At 42.3% G+C, this 25,531-nt stretch overlaps 1 protein-coding gene across 4 annotated transcripts in view; it reads left to right on the forward strand.

The window, feature by feature from the left end:
• Positions 1 to 23,793, forward strand: part of LOC138745975 (uncharacterized) — a 49,734-nt gene extending 25,941 nt beyond the window's left edge. For all 4 annotated transcript variants that reach the window (XM_069903602.1, XM_069903605.1, XM_069903604.1 and 1 more), the window contains 10 exons: positions 7,817 to 7,947; positions 9,725 to 9,784; positions 11,588 to 11,654; positions 14,514 to 14,608; positions 18,109 to 18,237; positions 18,644 to 18,758; positions 19,112 to 19,249; positions 21,426 to 21,592; positions 22,206 to 22,294; positions 23,209 to 23,793. In XM_069903602.1, the coding sequence (XP_069759703.1) occupies positions 7,817 to 7,947; positions 9,725 to 9,784; positions 11,588 to 11,654; positions 14,514 to 14,608; positions 18,109 to 18,237; positions 18,644 to 18,758; positions 19,112 to 19,249; positions 21,426 to 21,592; positions 22,206 to 22,294; positions 23,209 to 23,428 (1,211 nt within the window). In that variant the 3' untranslated portion in view covers positions 23,429 to 23,793. The remainder of the gene's footprint in view (positions 1 to 7,816; positions 7,948 to 9,724; positions 9,785 to 11,587; positions 11,655 to 14,513; positions 14,609 to 18,108; positions 18,238 to 18,643; positions 18,759 to 19,111; positions 19,250 to 21,425; positions 21,593 to 22,205; positions 22,295 to 23,208) is intronic.
• The last annotated feature ends 1,738 nt before the right edge of the window (positions 23,794 to 25,531 follow it).

Consider the following 25,531-nt stretch of genomic DNA (forward strand, 5'->3'; position numbering starts at 1 on the left):
TCATTAAATATACACAGTGGCATTTTCTCCCTTTCCCCCCCCCCCCTACCTTCCCTCCCCCCTTCCCACCCCCTCCAAAACCAATAAATATTCAACATATACAATACAATAAAACCATTAAACAATGTCATCACACAATGAAAAATAAACAAGAAAAATGTGTCATCTACTTTTACACAATGGATCAGGTCGTTTTGTCTTCTTATTTTAGGGGATGGAGGTCCAAGGCAAGCCCTCCCTGTTATGTTCCATATACGGTTCCCAAATTTGTTCAAATAATGTGACTTTATTTTTTTAATTATATGTTATTTTTTTCCAATGGAATACATTTATTCATTTCCATGTACCATTGCTGTATTCTCAGGCTCTCTTCCATTTTCCAAGTTGACATTATACATTTTTTTGTTTCAGCTAAGGTTATCGTAATAAATCTTTTTTGCGCTTTATCCAATTTGAGGCCTAATTCCTTACTTCTTATATTACTTAGAAAAAAGATCTCTGGATTTTTTGGTATGTTATTTTTTGTGATTTTATTTAATATCTGATTTAGATCTTCCCAAAACATTTTCACTTTCTCACATGCCCAAATGGCATGTACTATTGTTCCCATTTCCTTTTAAGAGCGAAAACATCTGATAATGTTGGATCCCATTTTTTAAAAAACTTTTGGGGCGTGATATATAACCTGTGTAACCAATTATGCATAACCTTGTGTTTATTATATTCTTCATAGTTCCAGAACATAACTTTTCCCATGTTTCATTTTTTATCTTTATGTTTAAATCCTTCTCCCACATTTGTTTGGGTTTATAGCTTATTTCATCCTTTTCCTTATCTTGCAGCTTAAGGTACATGTTCGGTATAAATCTTTTAATTATCATTGTGTCTGTAATCACATATTCGAAGCTGCTTCCTTCTGGTAACCTCAGTCTGTTTCCCAATTTATCCTTTAAATAAGCTTTCAGTTGATGATGTGCAAACATTGTACCATGAGTTATTCCATATTTGCTCTTCAACTGTTCAAATGTTAATAGATTATTTCCCAATAAACAATTTTCTATTCTTTTAATTCCTTTTCTCTCCCATTCTCTAAAGGAAAGGTTATCTATTGTAAAAGGGATTAGCAGATTTTGCGTCAATAGTAATTTTGGTATTTGGTCATTCGTTTTTTTTCCTTTCTAAGTGAATCTTCTTCCATATATTGAGTAAATGATGCAATACTGGTGAGCTTTTCATCCCACTTATAAAGTAGATGTTCTGGTACCTTCTCCCCTATTTTATCTAGTTCTATCTTAGTCCAGTCTGGTTTTTCCCTTGTCTAGTAAAAATCTGATAAATATCTTAATTGTGCTGTTCTATAATAATTTTTAAAATTTGGTAACTGCAAACCACCTTGGTTACACCTCTCTGTTAATTTATCTAACGCTATCCTCGGTTTCCCCCCTTTCCACAAGAATTTCCTTATTATTCTCTTTAGTTCATTAAAGAATTTCTCTGTTAAGGGAATTGGTAATGATTGAAATAAGTACTGTATCCTTGGGAAGACATTCATTTTAATGCAATTTACCCTCCCTATCAACGTTAACGGTAATTCTTTCCAATGTTCTAAGTCTTCCTGTAATTTCTTTATTAGTGGCTGATAATTTAATTTGTACAGGTGGCTTAAGTTATTATCTAACCTAATACCTAGGTATCAGATTGCTTGTGTTTGCCATTTAAAAGGTGTTTCTTTTTTAAATTCTGTATAATCCGCATTACTCATTGGCATCACTTCACTTTTATTTGCGTTGATCTCGTACCCTGATATTTCTCCATACTCCTTCAATTTCTTATGTAATTCTTTTATAGATATTTCTGGTTCTGTTAAATATACCATGATGTCATCTGCAAACAAACTGATTTTATACTCCTGCTCCTTTATTTTTATCCCTTTTATTTTATTTTCTGTTCTCATCAGTTCTGCCAATGGTTCTATTGCTAAAGCGAACAGTGAGGGGGATAATGGACATCCCTGTCTAGTTGACTTACTTAATTTAAATTGGTTCGATACATATCCATTTACTGTTACCTTCGCCAATGGTCCATTATATAATGCTTTAATCTAATTAATATATTTTTCTGGTAGATTGAACCTCTGTAATACTTTGAATAAATAATTCCATTCTACTCTGTCAAAGGCTTTTTCTGCATCTAAAGCAATAGCCACTGTTGGCTTTCTATTTCCTGGAACTGCATAAATTAGATTAATAAATTTACAGACATTATCTGCTGTTCGTCTTTTCTTAATAAATCCAGTTTGATCTTGTTTTTTGGTACACAATCGGCCAATCTGTTTGCTAATAATTTTGCTATTATCTTATAATCTGAATTAAGTAGAGATATTGGTCTATATGATGCTGGTGTTAGTGGATCCTTCCCCATCTTTGGTATTACTGTAATTTTTGCTGTCTTACATGAATCTAGTAAGTTTTGTGTTTCTTCTATCTGGTTCATGACTTCCAGGAGAGGAGGAATTAATAACTCTTTATTGTTTTATAGAATTCTATTGGGAATCCATCCTCTCCAGGCATTTTATTGTTCGGCAGCTTTTTTAATATATCCTGTACTTCTTCTATTTCAAATGGTTTTATCAGTTTGTTTTGTTCCTCTTCTTGCAATTACAGCAGTTCAATTTTAGCCAAAAACTCTTCTACTTTATCATCTTTCCCCTCATTCTCAGTTTGGTATAATTGTTCACAAAATTCCTTAAAGTTCTCATTAATCTCTATTGGATTATATGTAATTTGTTTGTCCTTTTTCCTTGATGCCAATACAGTTCTTTTAGCTTGTTCTGTTTTAAGTTGCCAGGCTAATGCTTCATGTGTTTTTTCTCCTAGTTCTTAATACTTTTGCTTTATTTTCATTATGTTCTTCTCCACCTTATACGTTTGTAATGTTTCATGTTTTATTATTTTGTCCGCCAATTCTTTTTGTTATATCATCCCTTTTTACTAGTTCCTTTTCTGTACTTACTATCTCCCTTTCCAACTGCTCTATTTCTCGATTGTAGTCCTTTTTCATCTTAGTTACATAACTTATTATCTGCCCTCTAATGAAGGCATTCATTGCATCCCATAATATAAAATTGTCTTTCACTGATTACGTATTTATTTCAAAATATGTTTTAATTTGGCGTTCAATCAACTCTCTAAATTCCTGCCTTTTAAGTAGCATGGAATTTAACCTCCATCTATATGTTTTTGATGGAATGTCCTCCAGTTCTATTGCTAATAACAGGGGTGAATGATCAGATAGTAATCTAGCTTTATATTCCGTTTTCCTAACTCTCCCTTGAATATGGGCTGACAACAAAAACATATCGATTCTTAAGTATGTTTTATGCCTACTTGAATAATATGAGTATTCCTTCTCTCTTGGGTGCTGCCTCCACCATATATCCATAAGTTTCATTTCCTGCATTGATTTAACCATAAATTTGGCCACTTTATTCTTTTTGCTAGTCTTTTGTCCAGTTTTATCCAACTTTGGATCTAAATTAAGGTTAAAATCCCTGCCTATCAATATATTTCCTTGTGTATCTACAATCTTCAAAAAAATATCTTGCATAAACTTTTGATCCTCTTCATTAGGTGCATATATATTAGGCAAATTTCAAAATTCTGAATGTATCTGACACTTTATCATTACATATCTCCCTGCTGGATCTATTATTTCCTCCTCTATTTTGATTGGTACATTTTTATTAATATAGTGACCTGTTAATCCCATCTTTTTATTTCCTGCCTGTCAACCAATTTTCTATCCATGTCAGCACCCTACCCCCAATACCTTGCTCTCTGATTTTCCTTACTAATTTCCTAAGCAGGACCTTATCAAAAGCCTTCTGCAAGTCCAAGTACACCACATCCACTGGCTCTCCCATGTCCACCCTCCTCGTCACATCCTCAAAAAATTTCAGAAGATCAGTCCAGCATTATTTTCCCTTCAGAAATCTATGCTGACTTGTAATGACACTATTATTTCTCTCTAAGTATTCTGTTATTTCTTCTTTTATAATAGATTCTAATATCTTCCCCACTACTGACATCAGGCTAACCGGTCTGTAATTGCCCTTTCTCTCTCCCTCCCTTCTTAAAAAGCGGCACAACATTAGCCACCCTCCAATCCACAGGCATCTCTCCTGAATCTATAGAACATTTGGAAATTGTCAACCAATGTGTCCACAATTTCAAGAGCAACCTCCCTAAGCCTCCTGGGGTGCAGTCCATCAGGCCCTGGGGACTTATCAGCCTTCAATCCATTCAATTTACTCAAGACCACATGCTTCCAAATTTGGATTTCCATCAATTCTTCCATTACCGTTGGAATTTCTGTCAATTCCTTCGATACCATAGGACCTCTTCCCCTTATCTGACCTTTCCCTGTTTCTTCCCTGGTGAAGACAGATCTGTTAAACTCATCAGCTATTCCCTTGCTTCCCATAATAATTTTGTCCGTTTCTGTTTTTAAGGGCCTAATTTTGGTCCCAACTTATTTTTTCCTCTTTTCATACTTAAAGAAGCTTTTATCACTACTCCCTTTTATATTATTGGCTAATTTACTCTCGTACCTAATTTTTTCCTCCTATATAACTTTCTTAGTTATCTTTTGTTTCCCAATCCTCCAGTTTCCCTCTCCTTTTTGCTATATTATATTTCCTCTCCTTGGTCTTGATACTGTTCTTGACTTCCTTTGTCAACCACAGTTGGCTTTTGCTTGCCTTAGAACTTTTCTTCCCCTTTGGAATGAACTGGTCCTGTACCTTCTGAAAAATGCCCAGAAGTACCTGCCATTTTTGTTCCACAGTTCTCCCAGTCAGGGTATCCTTCCATTGTATTTTGACGAGCTCTTTCCTCATGGCTGCATAATCCCCTTTATTCAATTGTAATGCTGATACTTCCAATTTTCTTTTCTTCTCCCTTTCGAATTGCAAATTAAGACTTGCCATATTATGGTCACTATTATGTAATGGCTCCCCTACTTCAAGGTCCATTATCAAATCTGCCTCATTACACAAAACCAAATCCAGAATTATCTTCCCCCTGGTGAGGTCCATCACGAGTTGCTCTAAGAATGTATCCTGGAGACTCATTTTCTTGCAGTCCCTGCAGGTTGAAATCCCCCATAACAACTGTATCATTACCATTCCAACACGCCAATCTTAACTCCCGATTTATTCTGCCTCCTGTATCCAAGCTACTGTTTGGGGGCCTGTATATGACTCCCATTGTGGTCCCTTTCTTTTTCCTCTTTTCCTTTTGTAGGGGGATAGAGGGTGGAGGGGTGGTATATAGGGAAGTTTTCTCATTTTTTTTCTCTCTTTATAAGCCACGTATTGATTTGCATTATTTTTAATCATGTATTTTTTTGTGGTTCTAAATTTTTAAATTTTTTTTTAAAGAACCAAGTTTGTTTCAATTAGAGAAATTCCTGTAGTAAAGTAGGATTTGGTCTTTCAGCAGGTTGAAGGAAACAGATAATGATAGTTTTAAAAGGGAGCAGCCAAACATGAATAAAGGTCCAAAGGTCTGGGTTTTTTTGCCTTCCTTTCACAATGAGATGGCTTTGCTATGTTTCACATTCCATGAAGATTAACTCCAGTTTAAATGAAATGCAACAGTTTCTATCTGTCCGGGCCAGCAGGTATCTTGTTAGAGCTGGAATTGTTGTAGTTCTTGTTTGTGGAGCGCAAGAACCGATTTCACAAACAGTTTTGCATATTTCCCTTCTCTCCACTCACTTTATTGTGATCATGAGCTAGGCAGGTCCACAATGCAATATAGTGATGGTTGGATCACACATACTTCACTCTTGTATGCTTTTTACACTGTCCTTTCCTTCCAGGACATTTGATCCTTTTTCCCAGAATGCCTGCAGTGTTAAAAGCACTGAGATGGAATGGGGGGCAGTTGTGGGAGAGGGAAGGGTGTCATTCCAGTCCTGACTTTTCTCCAGCAATGGATCTAGTAACATTCCTGGAATGCTGGCAGTGAAAAAGGCACTTCATGCATTCCAGGACCAATTCAGGTGAAGATTTATATGAGTACTGTAATTTTTTTTTAGTGTATTTATGGGTAAGTTTTTAAAACTTGGACAAATCGTGCAAGTAGGACAACAGGAAAAATCTTTTAATAATAATACTGCTGTCTCGCTCTCTCCCAGCAGCCCACTATCCTGCTCTGACCCAGCTGCCCACTGCCTACTGTGTCCCAGCGGCCCACTGTCCCGATGTCTCCCGGCGGCTCACTGTCCCGCTCTATCCCGGCGGCCCACTGTCCCGCTCTCTCCCGGCGGCCCACTGTCCCGCTCTCTCCCGAAGGCCCACTGTCCCGCTCTCTCCCGAAGGCCCACTGTCCCGCTCTCTCCCGAAGGCCCACTGTCCCGCTCTCTCCCGGCGGCCCACTGTCCCGCTCTCTCCCGGCGGCCCACTGTCCCGCTCTCTCCCGGCGGCCCACTGTCCCGCTCTCTCCCGGCAGCCCACTGTCCCGCTCTCTCCCGGCGGCCCACTGTCCCGCTCTCTCCCGGCGGCCCACTGTCCCGCTCTCTCCCGGCGGCCCACTGTCCCGCTCTCTCCCGGCGGCCCACTGTCCCGCTCTCTCCCGGCGGCCCACTGTCCCGCTCTCTCCCGAAGGCCCACTGTCCCGCTCTCTCCCGAAGGCCCACTGTCCCGCTCTCTCCCGAAGGCCCGATGCCTGCACTCTGTTGCTGTGGGCCACTCATGGAGCCCTGGGGTGAGGGGAATCACAAAGTGTGGCTGGGTCCAGCATCAACTAGGCAAGGTATCATTCCCAGTACATCATTGATTTGACACTAGGTCTGCCAGATTGAGCAAAGGTAAAAGGCAGAGTCAATCTTGTTGACAGCGAGTAGTTCACTAGGCAGGCGCTTGGGGTTTAGCCCATCTTGGATGTGTATGCATGCTCCCATAAATGCAGGTCTGAAATGAGCTGGAGATGAAATAAACTGATGGTGAAATAATGATGCATCCTCGACTAGACTCACTGTTTTGTTGGGAGGGTGAAGCACTGATGTGTTGCTGGGAGGAGAATGAGATTTAATTCATAAATACATAATTCATAATATACATAAATACATCATTCATAATATACATAAATACATAATCTATAATACATAAATACATAATTCATAGTTTTGACAGGACAGGTGGCTGTTGGCCTTTCAAAATAGGGCTTGATCATTCATGAATAAGATAAGTATGTATCAAAGGGTACTGAATCTGGAACTTTACAGTCACTACAGTTACTGAATGTGTTCAAGACAGTCACTGACAGATCTTCAAATATTAAGGTAGAGGAGATTAGGGTTAGGGAGTGGCTTTGTGATAGAAGACCATCCCCCACACTGATCCCATTGCCTTGCTCTCAGCTGTCTCCAGGTGTCTCTAGTCACCTTGTGCTGTGAGCAAGCTGGTCTGTGGGTTTATCCTCAGTTTGAACAGTCTGAAGCTCACTGCCCCACTCCCCTCCCACCCCCCCAGACCCGACAGCCCGCCACCAGCCCTCAACTATAGATAACAGTGATTAGTAGGGGATTACTTCAGGTGGTATGTAAGTGGAAAGTAAAAGTTTGAAATCCACTGCTATAGATCAATGTTTGCAGTAGATTTTCCAACATTCTTATAAATGGTGCGCATATATTTTATTAAATTGTGCATATTTTTTTCCCATGCTCTTTTATAATTTGTGCATGTGTGTATTTTATTTCCACTACAATTTTTCCAATCCTTCCCTCTGTTAATCCTTAACTCTGATAAAAGATATTGCTCTCATCAAAAACAATGCAAAAGTGGGCAGCCGCATAGCATGTGTACTATCCAGGTGGAACATGCACAGATACAACCGCTTGTCACAACCACCCAAGGGCAGGGATGGAGCTCCTGCAAAGCCAGTCAGTGACATTCATCAGGCATTGTTTGTTTCTAATACTGCAGTAAATCCCATTCTTTCATCAAAATGTCTTGTAGTATTAGCAATGAAGCAAGTTTATGTCCATTTCTGTTGCCATTCTCATTTTCTCATTTTATTTCAATTTTTCAGAAAGTGGGCACCACTGGCTGTTTAATGCCCATTTCCAATTAACTTTAAGAAAGTGATGGTGAGCCACTTTCCTGATCCACTATGGTCATTTGTTGTTGGGGAGTAAGCTCTCGGGCTTCAGATCAGTGACTATGAAGGAGTGACGATTATACTTCCAAGACAAATGGAATATGACATGGAGGAAAACATACAAGCATTGCATGGGTTTGGAGGTGTGGTGAAGATGAATTACTGCAGTGCATTTGCACGAGATTTAGTGGAGAGAATAAATATTTGGTATGATGGATGGTGTGTCATCAAGTATGCTGGTTTGTCCTGAATGGTATCAAACCTCGTGAACATCTGTTGTATCTACTCTATACAGCACCCTCATAATATTTTGGACAAAGACACTTTTTTCCTTTATTTGCCCCTGTGCTCCACAATTTTAAATTTGTAATCAAACAATTTACATGCAATTAAAGTGCACATTCCAGATTTTGATCAGGGCTATTTGTATACATTTCGTTTGACCATGTAGAAATTACAACATTTTTTATACTGTACAATGGTCCCGTCATATCAGAGCACCATAATGTTTGGGACATTTGGCTTCACAGGTGTTTGAGATTACTCAGGTATGTTTAATCGCTTCATTGGTGCAGGTATAAGAGAGCTAGGTTTGCTTCTAAACTTTTGATATCCTTTGGAGTCTGTAGTTTCCATTTTTCAACATGAGGACCAGAGTTGTTCAAATGAAAGTCAAAGATACCATTATGAGGCTGAAAAACAAGAATAAAACAGTAAGAGACAAAGATACCATGGTTGGCATCTTGTAGTGTAGCTTGAAATTGAGCATTTGGATGACCTTCATTTAAATTATTAAATTAACACTGGAGAATGGTGGCATGTTTATATTTGTCATTCAGTTTCTGGTCCAGTACACAGCAATCCAAAGTTCTCAACATTCTCATGTTTCCTTAAAATAGTTCGAGCCTATTTGGCCATTTATGCTGGTTCTTAGAGCTTTCCTATCAATCGTGTTCTATTTATTTCCCTGTTACCTCTTCTCTTCCACATACTCATCCACCGCTTCTCTTCCCTCCCCTACTCCACCACCCTCCACCCATATAAATTCTCCTGTCACCCACAAGACACCAGGGGTGGGGTACAATGGTCAGCCAATGTGCCAGCCCATTTTTGGGATGTGGGAGGAAAGAAGCTCGCAGGGGAAATCTGTCTGATCACAGGGAGGACAAGCAAATTCCATACAGTTAATACTAGGTCGTATGATTGGATCTGTGTTCCTGCAGCTATGGAATATTACCTTCTGGTTTCTGACTTGAGTGTTTTTTTTGCCTGGCTTGGCATTAAAATATCTACAGATTTGGGAGATACACTCTTTCCCATTCAAATCAAGCAAACCTTAAACTAAATTAAAGGGATTAACTTGTGTGGTTCTCAGATCATGTATTCTGCCATTTGGTGTTGATTAGGGTTATTTCAACAATCGATTTAAGGTAACAATGTCAAAAACGGCAGCACATGAAATACAGGTGTTATTGAACTAAGATCAAATCCTTTCTCCTGAATGAATCAGTCACAATTTTTCCCATCTGTTCACCAATTCCTCTTTTCTGTTTCCACAGGTCGTGATTGGTGGCTGCAATGTTGATTTCATTGTCAAGGTGAAGCAAGGTGATATGATGGTATGTGAGCATGGCAACAAAGTTGTATAGACATGAAACAAACTCTTGTCGATATACTCAGATACCGTTCAGCTTTTTAATCCAATTATCCATTATAAAATGTACCTCTTAATTCCCTGTGGCTTATCAAGTTTTTCTTTAAACATTGTTAATGACTTCCTTCTGCCTCCTCAGATACGTATCATAGATAAACTTTCTATTTTAATAGTTCTTTGTTCATTTTATAACTGACTTGGGTAGGAAGGGTGGGTCAGTAAGTTTGCAGACGACATGAAGGTTGGAGGTGTTGTGGATAGTGCAGAAGGTTGTCACAGGTTACCACAGGATATAGACAGGATGATGCAGAGTTGGACAAGAAATGGCAGATGGGAGTTCAATCTTGATAAGTATGAAGTGATACACTTTGGAAGGTTGAACCTAAAGGCAGCATATGTGGTTAATAGCAGGATTCTTAGCAATGTGGAGGAACAGATCCCTCAAGGTTACCACCCAAGCTGAAAGGATGGTTAAGAAGGCATATGGTGTGCTCAGCTCAATGAACAAAGGGGTAGGATACAGTCTCACCCAGAGAACAAAAGAGCAGAACACAGTTTCAATGAACAGAGAGCAGGTTACAGGCTCATTCACTGAACAGGCTGGTACATTGTATCAAGGACTCATTCTATGTAAATTAACACAATAATAGAGAGAAATAATGCATTTAAATAGTAATTTTTTAATGATCTCAAAATGTTTTACAATGGTTTATAGACAATGACGTTCTTGGTCCAAGGAAATGATTGTGGACTTCAGGAGGGAGCCAGGGTAACATAACCCAGTCCTCATTGAGGGCTCAGTACTGAAGAGGGTCAAGAACTTCAAATTCCTGGGTATCAACATCTCCAAGGAGGATGTCCTGGAACCTCCATGTTGCTGCAATCATGAAGAAGGCCCGACGGCAGCTATACTTTGTGAGGTGTTTGAGGAGATTCGGTACGTCACGCAAAAACTCTCGAAAACTTCTTCATGTGTACCGTGGAGAGCACACTGGCTGGTTGCATCACTGTCTGATATGGAGGCGCCAAATCTCAGGACAAGGAAAAACTCCAAAGGGTTGTTAACTCGCCCTACGACATCATAGGCACCAGACTCCACACCATCGAGGACATCCACATGAGGCGGTGTCATAAAAAAAGCAGCCTCTATCCTCAAAGATCCTCACCACCCAGGCCCTGCCCTCTTCACTCTGCTACCATCAGGGAAAAAGGAGCCTAAAAAGAGCACTCAGCAGCACGAGGACAGCTTTTTCCCCACTGCCATCGGATTCCTGAATAACCAATGAACCAAAGGCACGGCCTTTCTTTTCGTGTACGACTATTTTTATTTATTGTTTTTTGTTGTAATATGGTTAATAATATGAATGTTTGCACTAAGATGCTGCCGCACCACACCGAATTGCGTGAGTTGTTTGTGACGATAAATTCTGATTCTGATTCTAAATTGTCTAGTCACCATCAGAAAATAATGATAATTTTCTAGCAGTGTTCATTGAGTAATAAATATTGACTACTTCATGAAAAGTGCTTTGTTCTTTGAAGAATAATTGGTGGAATTATTTACTTCTTCCTCTTAAGGATTCATCTAAAAGACCACACCACAAATAGTGCCGGCCCAGACTATCTGCTCAAGTTGGGGAGTGGTGTTTGAGTCCACAAACTACTGCTTCTGGGAAAGGCACCTTTCACAGGGCAACCTGAAATGGAGCATGGTCTTGGAGTGAAGTTTGTTATTGGAAGTAAACTGATTGCTGTTTTTCACTTGTAGTTTGGCGGACCTACAAATCCCAGCATCATACGTCAATCGTTAGGAGGAGTTGGCAGAAACCTGGCTGGTATGTAAATCTTTCAGCACATGGCAATTTGGGAGCAATAAGACGCACAATGCATAAGAAATCTGCTCTTCTTGCTCCTGTAGTGATATATGAACATATTAATATATCTTCAACCAATATTTGTTACAATACTACAAACATCATGTAAACGGATGATATGATCTCTGCGCCACAGGGTGAGGTATGAATATTGGGTTGTAGAGCTCGTCGAAAGAATCAAAGACTTGTTGATCCAAACCAAGGCTTTTATTAGCAAAAGACAGGAGCTCTTCACAGGTGGCCAACCAGTCCGGAATGATCCGACCTGGCTAGGGACACAACCCTTTAAGGCCCAGACAGTAGGCGTGGCTTAGCTCTCAGCCAATTGCTGTAAGCACAGTCTAGATACTGTAACTATATACATTGGTGATAGATCTGTACTATCACATGGGTAGAATGACATTGTGAATCAAATATTATCATGAAATCTTTTGCAATCATCTGACTGCCTCTTGTATGTGGTAACACCACTGCATTGTAACAGAACAGGCATGAGTTGTCAGCTAAAATTTGCGTTCAGATTCATGGTGTGGTCAAGTTTGATTCAGAGGTGGCAGTAATATCAGCCAACATTCCTCAATCAGACAAAATAATTTTCTATTTTTTGTATTGTTTATCAGATTTCTTAACTTAGTTCACATTTCCCCCGATAAGGCACATCTCTGCACTGTATTACAATGTTCACCCCCACGTCCCCTGATGATCCTCCGCTCCAAAGATGACGTACAGGCTGCCTTCAGGAGAGTGAAACCCAAGGGAAGTATCAGGTCCAGACAGAGTTACTCAGTTGAATACTGAAAACTTGTGCTGGTCAATGTATTCATGGATATCTTAAACATCTCACTCCGGCAGAGCGCAGTACCAACCTGCTTCAAACATGCCTCAGTTGTGCCAACTCCGAAGAAAAGTGTGGTAACCTGCCTAAATGACTACCCACCAATGGCACTCACATCCTCAGTGATTAAGTATTTTGAGAGGCTAGTGTTGAAGCACATCAGCTCCTGTCTGAGTGGATCCATTTTAATTTCCCTACTGCAGCAACATGTCTACAGCAGATGGCATCTCATTGGCTCTATGCAAGACCCTGGAGCAGCTGGACAGAAACAATGCATACATCAGGATGCTCTTTGACAACTACAGTTGTGCATTCCCCTCAGAATTGATCGGAAAACTTCAAGACCTGGGCCTCAATAACCCACTGCACAATTGGATCCTGGATTTCCTCACCTCCAAACCCTAATCAAGACCTGGGCCTCAATACCCCACTGCACAATTGGATCCTGGATTTCCTCACCTCCAAACCCTAATAGGTGCAATTTGGCATGAATATTTCCTCCACAATCTCCATCAGCACCAGAGCAGCACAGATTTGTGAACATCCCCCTGCTCAACTTGCCTTACACCCCTATGACTGTGACTGTATGGCTTGGTACGCCAAACACACCATTTACAAATTCGCTGACAATATCACTGTAGACAGCAGTATAAAAAGGGGCGAAGAGTCCGCTTACAGGAGGGAGATTGAAAACTTGGCTCAATGGTGCACCAACAACAACCACTCACTCAATATCACCAAAACCAAGGAGCTGATTGTAGACTTTATGAAAGGAAAACCAGAGTTGTACAATCCAGTGATTATTGGGGGATCAGAAGCGGAGAGGGTGAGCAAATTTAAATTTCGTGGAGTCACTATGTCAGAGGACCTATACTGCACCCGTGAAGAAAGCATGTCAGCGCCTCTACTTCCTCAAGGCTTTTATGAGATTCAGGGTACTTTATTGGAAACCACAGCAAACTTCTACAGATGTGTCGTGGAAAGAGTGCTGACTGGCTGCATCATGGCCTGGTATGGGGTCAGCAATACTTCTGTGTGGAAAGCCCTGCAAAAGGTAAGTGGATACAGCCCTGTGCATCACAGGCTAAACTCTCCCCACTGTTGAGAACATTTACCTGGAATGTTGCCGTTGGAGAGCAGCAACAATCATCAAGGATCTATTCCACCCAGGACATGCTCTGTTCTCACTGCTGCCATCAGGAAAGAGGTAAAAGTGTCACAAGATTCCCACTGCGAGGTACAGGAACAGCTGCTACCCCTCCAACATTGTGATAGTACAGATCTATCACCAATGTACATAGTGTATATAGTTACTGTATCTAGACTGTGCTTACAGCGATTGGCTGAGAGCTAAGCCACGCCTATTGTCTGGGCCTTAAAGGGTTGTGTCCCTAGCCAGGTCGGATCATTCCGGACTGGTCGGCCACCTGTGAAGAGCTCCTGTCTTTTGCTAATAAAAGTCTTTGTTTGGATCAACAAGTCTTTGATTCTTTCGACGAGCTCTACAACCGTCAGACTCCTAAAACAACAAACTCAATCAGGGACTCATTTAAGGACTCTTACTTTGTACATTATTTATTACTGAATATTTGTTTCTGTATTGCACTGTCAGTTTGTTTACATATGTTTCTTTGTTTATATTTCTCTTTTATATACTTATCTTTCTTCTTGAGTATAATTTACAGTTACCAATAAGTAGACATTCTGCCTGGGCCACAGGATAAAGAATCTCTGGGTTGTATGTGATGTATGTACTCTGACAATAAATTTGAACTTTGACTTGATTTTGACTGTGATGTATACCCATTTTGCCATGCAAAATAGTCAATTCAGTGCATTTGCTTGTACAATAAATTGACAAATCCCCTTAAGTTTCATCGTAAACCTTGGCAATTATTGTAATTCACCAACTATGTTTAGTATGTGAGCAAGGAAGATTTACTGCACAACACTTACCAGGATGCACATGTTTATCTTTTCTTTAGATTGTCTCAGCCGCCTGGGCTTGAATCCACTCTTCATCTCTGCTGTCGGAACGGATTCCAATGGAGACACAATTCGACGCTTTTCCAGTCACATGGTAGTCCATTAATATAAATGTTTAGCTCAAAATAAGCATTATGTATAAATGAATAAAATAATTTTACTGTTGTGTGATGCCTATAGAATGGAAAATTGCATTTTTGTAAAGGAGTCTTTCTCCACCTCCTGCTTTGCTTGAGTCCCAGATGAGAACAAGGGGAGGTGCCAGAATAGACCCCACCACCAGGTAGCATGAAAGCTCAGTCTGGGAGTGTTGTGATTCACAATGCAACCATAAGTAAGAGGCGGGTTGTCTCTGCCTTTCGAGCACTAGATGAAAGAATTGCAAGGTGGATGGGGGGGAGGGTTTCTAGACTTACCTATCTTTGATCTACCTAGGAAGGTAGTCTCAGCAATGGAGCGTATTTAAGGGGTTTATGATTACATTGGGTGCCATCCACAAAATGTCCTCCTGTTACTTACCTTACACCTATCACCAAGAAGGGGAGAGCAGAATCAAGTGCAGACTCCAATCCAAGTCACACAGCTGCACAATTAGGAAATGTCTCAGCATTGTTAGGTCCAACTCTTCCCAAAATTGCAGAAGCGCCTTCAACTGAAGGACTGAAAAGATTTTCAAAGGTGGGTCTGAGACAATCTGAACCATGGCACCCAGGAGGGTACATAGCCTCTTCGATCTCACGATCTTTTCCACAGAACCTCTTATCTGTTCTCCTAACTATTGAATCCCCCATTACTACAGCTCATCTCTTCTCCATTCCCCTTTTAGCCACAGGACAAGACTCTGTACCTGAGACCTGACCGCCATGGTGTTATTGAGGGGAACGGCCACAGGGGCATCCTGCATGGACTGTCTATTCCCTTTCCCTCTTCTGACTGCCACCCAGAAACCTTCCTCCTGCCTCTTAGGTGTGATTGCATCTATGTATCACTCCCACAGCCTCCTGAATGATCCAGAGTTCATCCAACTCCAGCTCCCATTCCCTGACATAGTTAGTAAAAAGCTGCAGTTGGATGCACTGCTCACAGATGAAGTTGAAAGGGACTTCATCTGTGAGCAGTGCATCCAATTGCAGCTGGGTGGAAGGAGATGCTCCACTTGCACCCACACCTTCCCCCTTCACCACTATTCAGGGCTCCAAACAGTCTTTTCTACAGCATCTGATGATCCTGTTGTGGTCTCCACTATATTGGAGAGGCTGGAATATCATTTTGTTGAGCACCTTGGTTCTGTCCACCGCAATAGCATGAAACTCCCATTTCAATTCCCTATCCCATTCCCTTGCTGACAAGTCTGTCCAGGGTCTCATGCACTGCCAGACTGAGGCCACCCGCACATTAAAGGAGTAACACCTCATCTTCCATCTGGGCACCCTCCAACCAGATAGCATTAATATCAATCTCTGGTTTCCATTAAAACACCCCTCCCCCTCCCCCTCCATCTTTCTCCCCTGTCTTCTTTCCCCTAGTTCTCTCCCTCTCTCTCTCTCTCTTGCTCTTTCCTTTTTCCTCTGTGCCTTTCAGAGTCAAAATCAATTCTCACCTTTCCTCTGATCGTACCCAATTAATACTTTTTGTCTGTTAGTCTGAACTGCCTTTCCCATGCTCCCCCCTTTCTCCAATCTTATTCAGATGCATGCCTGCCTGCTTTTTCCTTATGTAGGTCTTATCCCTTTTTACGTAATTCTGAAAACAGAGCATTTTTTTTTACTGCATGTACAATATATTTTCAGGTGTTTAGCTTAGATTGAGCCAGTTTAAGTTTGAAGTTTTACTGTACGTTTTACTTAAAAATACAGGGATTGTTCTGCAAAACTTCAGCAACCCCTGCTGAAAGGGTATTTGACAAAGGAAGCGGCTCGGTGAAAGAGTGCCAGTACGACTCGGGCAAGCGAGCGGGGAGAGAGCAGCAGCGTGACTCGGGCGAGCGAGGAGGGAGAGAGTGGCAGCATGGCTCGGTCGGGCAGGCAGAGTGCGGCTGGGTCGGGCGGGGAGAGTCTGGCAGCACAGCTTGGGGGAGTGGGGAGAGAGCAACAGCATGACTTGGGCGAGTGAGCAGGGAAAGAGCGGCAGCGCATCTAGGGAGGGTGGGTGAGTGAGTGGGGAGAGACTGGCAGCGAGACTCAGACAAGCAAGCAGGGAGAGAGAGTGCCAGCGCGACTTGGGCGAGCAAGCGGCAACAGCAGGCGAGTGTAGCAGTGAGACAGAATGGTCTATCTTTATCTCACTTCATTTACCACTCCCCCTTATCCAACACCACCGTGACCCCTCCCCCTCTACAATTACTTTAAAATACCGCCATTTTAATATTATTCCATTATCCAAAAAATTACATAATCCAAAAAGTGTCTGGTCCCAAGGATTTCAGATAAAAGATTAATCACCTGTACTTTGACGTTACCTCCAATGGACGCTGCATGGCCTGCTGTGTTCCTTCAGCATTTCCGTGTACTAGCTCCGTGCTCTCTTCACAGTTTCCCACTCAATATAGTGTCATCAGCAAACTTAGTACATTCATAGAACTTAGAATAGTACAGCACAATATGGACCCTTCGGGAATGATGTTTTATAAACCTATTCCACGTTCATCCAATCCTACCCAACCTTACAAGCCATAATCCTCTCTTTTTCTTCAATGTACTTATCTCAGCAACTTTCAGTGGAACTTGTGATCATTTATATATATATTGTGGAAAGTTGTGGTCCCAGCAACAATGCCTGTGGCAAGAACACCATCGATCACCTGCTAGAGAAATATGTATTTATCCCAGCTGTCTGTCTTCTATTGGTTAATCAATCCTCTATCTACGCTAATACATTACCCCAACTCTGTAATGTGTACATATGATGTAGCCCATCATTGGGTACATACAACACCAATTCCCCTCATTCAAATGAAGCTGACTGAGCTCCCACCCCAACCTTTCACCACCAACTGAGGCTACAACCTTATCTGCCACTCCTTCACCTCACTTCACCCAGGGGATCCTCATCATGAGTCACAGATGGACGCATGGGCAAATCTACGCAAAATGACACGGGTGGTCAATCCGTCAAAATAAACAGTGACTAGATTTTGCAAGACCTGGCCTTGGTGTATTTGGCGTTGTATGTTGAGAGCAAACGAGGAAGGAGGGTGGCAGGGAGTGGCAGTGGCACTGGGGGGTAGTGGTGGCACTGATGGGGGGGGGTTGCAGCTCTGATGGGGGTGGCAGCAGTGCTGACAGGTGGCAGCACTGATGGGCATGGCAGCAGGGGTGCACTGGCGCTTAGTGATGCACCCCTTCAAGTGGCGCTCAGGGCACATGCCATGCCTGCCATACCCAAGATACAGTCCTGGATGAACGTCTATCTGAGACCCACTGTGGTGGAGTTTGTGAAAACCCATTTGTTGGGCAATGTGCAGTTGAATTTTGCTGCAGAGGACCATCACCAACTTTATATATCTGAACTCGTAAAGAAAATTGCGTTGCCAGCTACATTTTGTACAGTGCTGTCCGTTTGCAATTAGTAAATAAGTGTTCTCCCTTTTTCTAGGATACCAGTGCTGTCGCAATATTTCCAGAGCACAGCACAGCGGTGTACTGTGCAGTAATTGCGCCTACAGGAGAGCTAAGCCTGGGCCTTGGAGATATGGATATCCATTCGCAGATAACAACGCAGTATGTAAGGGAAACCAAGCTCATGATTCACAGTGCATTTCCACATTCCAAACTGACTCTTCAGCTGTTTTGGAAGGAGAATGAAACTAAGTGAATGATTTTGTATAAGTACATGGTGTGGTATTGAAGTTGAAGGTCCCAGTCTGCCTCTTGCTCAATTTTGTCCAACTAAATCTGTTCAATTAAGCAGAAAGCAAGCAAGGTGTCTGGCCCGAGTCACCTAGTTCGACTTAGGTTAAAAATCAAGATTAATGGGTTTATATTTTTGCCTGCCCCTAGATACACTCAGTACTCAGAACTAAGTATGGTGATTTATGTGAGATTTCAATCCTCTTTTCCCTTTCCCATCTCTCATGTCTCCTTCAATACAATTCTTTCTGTACATCCAAACTGCTTGTATTTTTTGTTAGGTTTCCAGGTTTGAGGAGCAAATCCGAGTGGCCTCATTTGTGTGTCTGGATGGGAATATCCACATATCAACAATCAATTATGTCTGCAGTGTTGCGAAAGAACACAGCATTCCAGGTAATGGACTGCATCAGACAGATAAACTGCATTCCACAGCAAACTGCCTCCCTTGGGGAAGAGCTAATGATCCAGTTACAAATAAAACAGCTGTGCTCTCAAGTGAAATACAGTACCACTGCCTTGTAAATACTGATTTGAGGGTGTTTTGTACATTGCAAAGGGGTGCAGAATGCAAGGAACTCAACCCCACTGCTTCTAAAAGACAGGGCTGAAGAATCAACAATGTTGATTTATGCTTCTGTACTTAAAGGTTTGTTTGTAACAGGAGCACCATTTAAAATGTCATTGGTGCATTGGTGAAAAAGTCAAGGAAACCTGATCACATTCTTTATCTTTTGGCTTGTTTTCAGTGTTATTTGAACCTACAGACCTCACCAGTGCTTGCAAACCATTTGTGACAGATAGTTGGAAAGCCCTAGCATACACGTCACCTAATCTGATGGAGCTGCGGGCAATGAACCAGGCACTCGGGTTGCCAGTCCCAGCAGGTAGTCCTTTCTAACTTGTATTTTGAGACATTTTTCAAACTGGATTAATGTCACTTTGTTTTGTATTTGGTCAGAAGTGAGATGTGGTTTTCTTGTTTACTGTAGGGATGTTCCCCCCCCCCCCCCCCCCCCCCCCCCACCCCGCAGTTTGCATTCTCCACTACAACCGCAACTCTGTTGTGATCAGGAATTCACAGAGTGTGTGAGGAAAATTTTGTATGTGAGGACTGATCAGATTCAGATTTATTGTCAGAGTACATGCATGGCATCACATACAACCCTGAGATTCCTTTTTCCTGAGGCTGGGGTAGAATTAACTGGTAGTGCAAAAAATAAACTGTTGCACTGTCAGAAACTGCACCATCTAGGTCCTGTGCAAAATGTTCCATTCCTTTGGGAACAGTGCTGTGTGAGTGCATTTTAATGAAAGGTTTATCAGTCAGAATTTATGGTCATTAAAATATGTCACGAAATTCATTGTACTGCGGCAGCATTACAGGTCCAAAATTGCTATAAATGACATTTTTAAAAAATTATCGTATTTGATGGCATATAGGACCCCTTTTTTTACCCCCCAAATATTTCCTCAAGAATCACCTATGTGCAAAGGTGACATTTTTGTCACCGGAATACAAACCACTCAAACTACTCACCGAACTTCAAGAAGCCCGCAGAGGTGCTGTGGCTGTTCAGGAGGTTGGCCCGCAGCTATGCTGACCACCTTCCCTCGGGCGGCCCGTGATTTCCAGAGCCGCCGCCACTCACTTCCCTCATGAGAAGGCCGACTACGACTGCCCCCACCACAAGAAGCACAATGGCTGTGTTTGTAATCCACTCTGATGGTACAATCACTTGCTTTGAGGGGAGCGCTGGGCCTTTGATCAGGCTCCACGCTGAGCCTTTGTTCAATGAGCACGGCCCCCCGATCAAATTGAATGAGGCGCAGTTGGGGAGGCCTGCCTCTCACCAAACCGCCCCACCATCATACCCTCAGTACTGGTAAAATGCTCTGCACCCCCTTCTGCTCCTGGATCCGTGACTTCCTCATCAGAAGACCAGTCAGTATGAATTGGAAAAAATGTCTCCACTTATAATCAACGCAGGTGCACCTCAAGGATGCACGCTTAGCCTAATGCTCTACTCATTATATACCCATGACTGTGTGACTAGGTACGATTCAAATGCCAGTGAGACCATAGTCATTGGCAAAATCACAGTCAGCAATGAGGAAGCATACAGAAGTGAGATAGATCTGCTAGTTAAGTGATTGCACTACAACAGCCTTGCACTCAACATTATCAAAATTAAGGAACTGATGGTGGACTTCAGGAGGGGGAAATCAGGGAAACACAAACCAGTCCTCATCAAGTGGTCAGCAATAGGCAGGGAAAGGGTTAAGAACTTCAAATCCCTGTGTGTCAACATCTCTGAAGATCTGTCCTGGGGCCTCCATGTCGATGCCATCACAGAAGGCTTTCCAGCGGCTATACTTTGTGAGGAGTTAAGGAGATTTGGTGTGTAATGAAAGGCTCTTGTGGATCATGGAGAGCATTCTGACAGGTTGCATCACTGTCTGTTATGGAGGTGCCAATGCGCAGGACAGGAAAAGATAGAGAATTGTGAACTCCACCAGCGCCATCATGTTCATGAGTTTTTACTCCATCAAGGATATCTACTAAAAAAGGACCCTCACCACCTTGGCCATGCCCTCTTACACTGCTATCATCAGGAAGGAGTTGCAGAGCCTTTAGTCACCCAAGCAGTACAAAAATAGGTTCTTCCCCTCTGCCGACAAATTTCTGAATGGACAATGAACCACAAACACTACCTCACTTTCTCTTCTCTTGCACTTTTTTTAGTTTATAGAAATATTTTCACCTTTAATTTACCGCAAAACAATGAATTTCGTGACAATAAATTGTGATTGTGATTCTCCTTCTGAATCAGGAGACAGCCTCACGTTTCTGCTGACTTAGTTTGCCTTAAAGCAGCATGTGCATCTGAATGTAGACCAGGTTGCTTGGACAGGAGACAGGAAACAAAGCTAATGACATGGCTTCATTGGTTTGAGGTGATAAAGTTGACTGCCATATGATGTGCGACATTTGCCAATCCTGCTAATCGTAAATTCAACTTGATCCTTATAAGGTTATCACCCAGTTTTCCTTAATTGTAGAGCTGCCCTCAGTGATGCATGAAGTCATTGATGTTGCACTGGGAATGTCACAGCCATTGTTAAAATACTTGCAGTGTGTGATTGTCACCCTGGGTCAACAAGGTGTGCTCTTGTGTGGCAGAAGTGAAGATGGCACAATTTCTCTTCAGCCAAGGAAAGCCTCTCAGGTCAGTCACCAGTGAATGACAAGCCTACAGCTTCTCAAAACTCTCACAGGCTCTGGGTCCCTCCACGCTCTGGGCCCCTCCATACTCTGATTCTGTGCAACCTCTAGGTCTCTCCGCACTCTGGGTCCCTCCTCCCCTTCAATCCCTATTCAGCTTCTCACTCTGGATTCTAATTCATATTTGGTTTCTCACTCATCTTGTGTTCCCCTTGTCCCTGGGTTTCTCTCGCACTTCAGGTTTTACTCGCTATGGTTCCTCTCTCACTTTGTCTCCCAACTCACTCCAAGTCCCAGCCTCTCTGGGTTCTTGTTTCTCCAGCAGGTAAATACTTACTCAGGCAGGCTTATAGCTCAATAATTCTCCCTTTCAAAGAATGCCAGTTTGTTGCACTGCAAGATGCAAGGGAATGCTGGGAATGGGACTGATGAGACAGGTGAGAATGAATGGGGCATTCCCCCAGTTTACTTCCAACTTTGATCAGCTTCTCCCAGTGACATCCTGAGAGCTGGCTAATACACCCTTTCAAAATCATTGCACTTGCCCCGTTGTTCCATACCATGGTTAATCCCCGATAATGAGAATCATTGTATTGATCTATTTTGTTCTCTCCCAGGTGTCACCTGGTGGGCTTTGTGCTGTCCACTACCCAGCCATTGGTGTCAGACCAAAAGAAGTATTGAATGTTTCTGGCGCTGGTGACAGGTAGGAGATCTTCACAATCTTCACCTGACCTGTGTACATGACAATGGGAACACTTGTCAGGATCCAAGATGATGAACAAAGCTTCAAGCGGTTGTTACATTGAGGAAAGGAAGAGAAATGCTTCAGTTCAGGCCAGTCACGTTGGTCAGCTTGTTTTAGTCAGGTTTGATCCAGTCAATGCCATTTGTAAGAGATGTAGGTTTCTTATCAAGCAGGTGGTGGAAGTATATTGAGAAATATGGTTTCCTCCCTGTGACCAGTATAGTTCATCATTTCAAGAGGAGTATAATCTAACATTACTGGTATTTCTCTCAGCTGTTAAGATAGCAGAGCTCTATTTGGGGAGAATCTTGAATTTAATCTCTTCACTGTACTAATCAGGCTGGCCACTAGTGGAGAGGAGAATTGTCAATCGTTCCCACACCTTCTCATATCCACCCTCCAACCACACTTCAGTAATGGTTATCCCTTGGTACTAAATAGTGCCACAAATTCACTGACCTCATGACAAAAACAATGGGCATTTAAATAATGACCTTTTAGAATCTAGTAATGTTTGTGCCTTTTGCATTTGATTTTTCTGTACTCCACTCTTGCTTTTCTCTTTTCTAACATTTGCTTTTGTCTCTGCATTGCTTCCCTCTGTCTTTCTGCCTGGATTCTCAACCCCCTGCCATATTGGCTGTATCTCATTTGTTAGCAGGACTATTGTGCATTTCTTAGTGTGCAGGACTTTGTAAATTTACACATGCAGGAGGTAGATTAGACTTTAAAAAATCTCTATTCTTCATTCCAGCCAGCAGTCATTCTCCAGGTGTGCAGGCTGCTGTTATCATACAGATCAATTACTTTCTTGAAATTGCCACATTCGTTTTGGAAAATTTTGCTTAAATTTCCTGTGTTTTTCTTTACAGCCTGACTGCTGGAATAATTGCTGGTCTGCTGACAGGACAGGAGACCCACACCTGCATCAGGATGGGACTGTTGGCCGCTAGTTACTCGGTCAGGTCACAGGAGGCAGTCTCCAGATTGATCAGCGTCAACAGTGTGAATCCACAGCGGGTCATTGAGAGGTTATGGCAGCAGCCCATGTATCATTACAAAAACAAATCTCCCACCAACAGGGAACAGTAGCTCCTTAGAGATCGGATCCCAGGTACACTCATGATCATTTTAACTCAACTAGACCATTACCTGGCTGTGAATCAAATCAGGCAGGTTGCTTGACCACATTAGAATGGTCACTCATCACCTAGTCAGCAAGAGTTAGTTGGCACACTACATTAGGGACGCTATAGATTAATATACCCACACTCCTGTTCGGCTCCGAATCATGGGTCCTCTACCGGCACCACCTACGGCTCCTAGAACGCTTCCACCAGCGTTGTCTCCGCTCCATCCTCAACATCCATTGGAGCGCTTTCATCCCTAACGTCGAAGTACTCGAGATGGCAGAGGTCGACAGCATCGAGTCCACGCTGCTGAAGATCCAGCTGCGCTGGATGGGTCACGTCTCCAGAATGGAGGACCATCGCCTTCCCAAGATCGTGTTATATGGCGAGCTCTCCACTGGCCACCGTGACAGAGGTGCACCAAAGAAAAGGTACAAGGACTGCCTAAAGAAATCTCTTGGTGCCTGCCACATTGACCACCGCCAGTGGGCTGATAACGCCTCAAACCGTGCATCTTGGCGCCTCACAGTTTGGCGGGCAGCAACCTCCTTTGAAGAAGATCGCAGAGCCCACCTCACTGACAAAAGGCAAAGGAGGAAAAACCCAACACCCAACCCCAACCAACCAATTTTCCCCTGCAACCGCTGCAACCGTGTCTGCCTGTCCCGCATCGGACTTGTCAGCCACAAACGAGCCTGCAGCTGACGTGGACTTTTGGATAATCTTCGTCCGTGAAGCCAAGCCAAAGAAGAAAGATTAATGACAAAATGATCAGTGGGAAGTTTATGGACATGTGTCTCTGAGTTTGCAAGCTTCAGGTGAATAAAGAGCAGTGAAATGGGACCGATAGAACTGCTCTCCTGAGAGCTGGAATGAATTCAGTGGTGTGATTTGCTTCTGTGTGCATTGTTGTAAGTGTAAGACAAAACTAATCCCAGGGTTGTCTGTTTAGAAATTATTCATGGTGATCCAGACCTGAATAAACTTAATGTTGCACTGGAGATAGCATCTGAAGCGATTCTTTTCCTAACATTCTTGCTATTATTGAACACAAAGTATGACTAAAGGATTTATTTTCTCCTCCATGGGCTGATTTTATTTGGATTGTTTTGATTGCTGAGGGAGGTTTCACTGCAATATACACACGGTCGACCAGGGAGATGTCGCAAATATTGTACTCATAAGACAATGCAAAGACAACTATTCTTCCACAGCGATTGATGCTAGTTATGGTTAGCATGGTAGCATCAGAAGCTCAGTTGCACACTGATTTTGATTTGATAAACACATATTTTAGCAACAATCATACATTACATTAATTAGAACAGTTGAGGCTGTATCAATCTGGCCCAAGGGTCAAACTGCCTGCCTTTGTCAGATTGACTACTGGCAAGGAAAGGCCTGACTGGGTTTCTTTTGCCTGGATTTAAGGAGGCTGGGTGGGGCGGGGGGGGGGGGGGGCTCTGATAAGTGTATAAAATTACAGAGGGAATAGGGTAGATACTAAAAAAAAATCTTTTTCCTTGTCTAAGATGAGGGGTAGGGGATTTTAAATGGACCTGGAATGAAGAGGTGATGGAGGCAGATACTCCCACAACATCTATACAGCATCATTACAGAGTCACTTTTAGATTTAAATTTAGACATACAGCACCGGTTACAGGCCATTTCAAGTCCATGCCACCCAATTTACACTCCATTAACCTACACCCCCCAGTACAATTTGAATGGTGGGAGGAAACCAGAGCCCCTGTAAAAAACCCACGCAGACATGGGGAGAAATTGCAAACTCCTTTCAGACATTATGGGATTCAAACCCTGGTCTGGTCTCGATCGCTGGCATTGTAAAGGCTACACCAACCGTGTCAACATAGAATAAGAATAGGGAATTCTGTAGTCTTATTTGGGCAATGGTACAAGATTGTGTGGATGGACCCATTCTGTCTTGCATTAGACATTGATGCCCTTTCTTTACTTCCATAGCCCAAAAAACAATGTTTCCTCATCATGACTTATTTTTGTTTCCAGGACATTTCTTCCAATATTAGTCAACCATCTGAATTGT

The sequence above is a fragment of the Narcine bancroftii genome, chromosome 11 (genome assembly GCF_036971445.1).
Source record: "Narcine bancroftii isolate sNarBan1 chromosome 11, sNarBan1.hap1, whole genome shotgun sequence".
In the NCBI taxonomy this organism is placed as follows: domain Eukaryota; kingdom Metazoa; phylum Chordata; class Chondrichthyes; order Torpediniformes; family Narcinidae; genus Narcine; species Narcine bancroftii.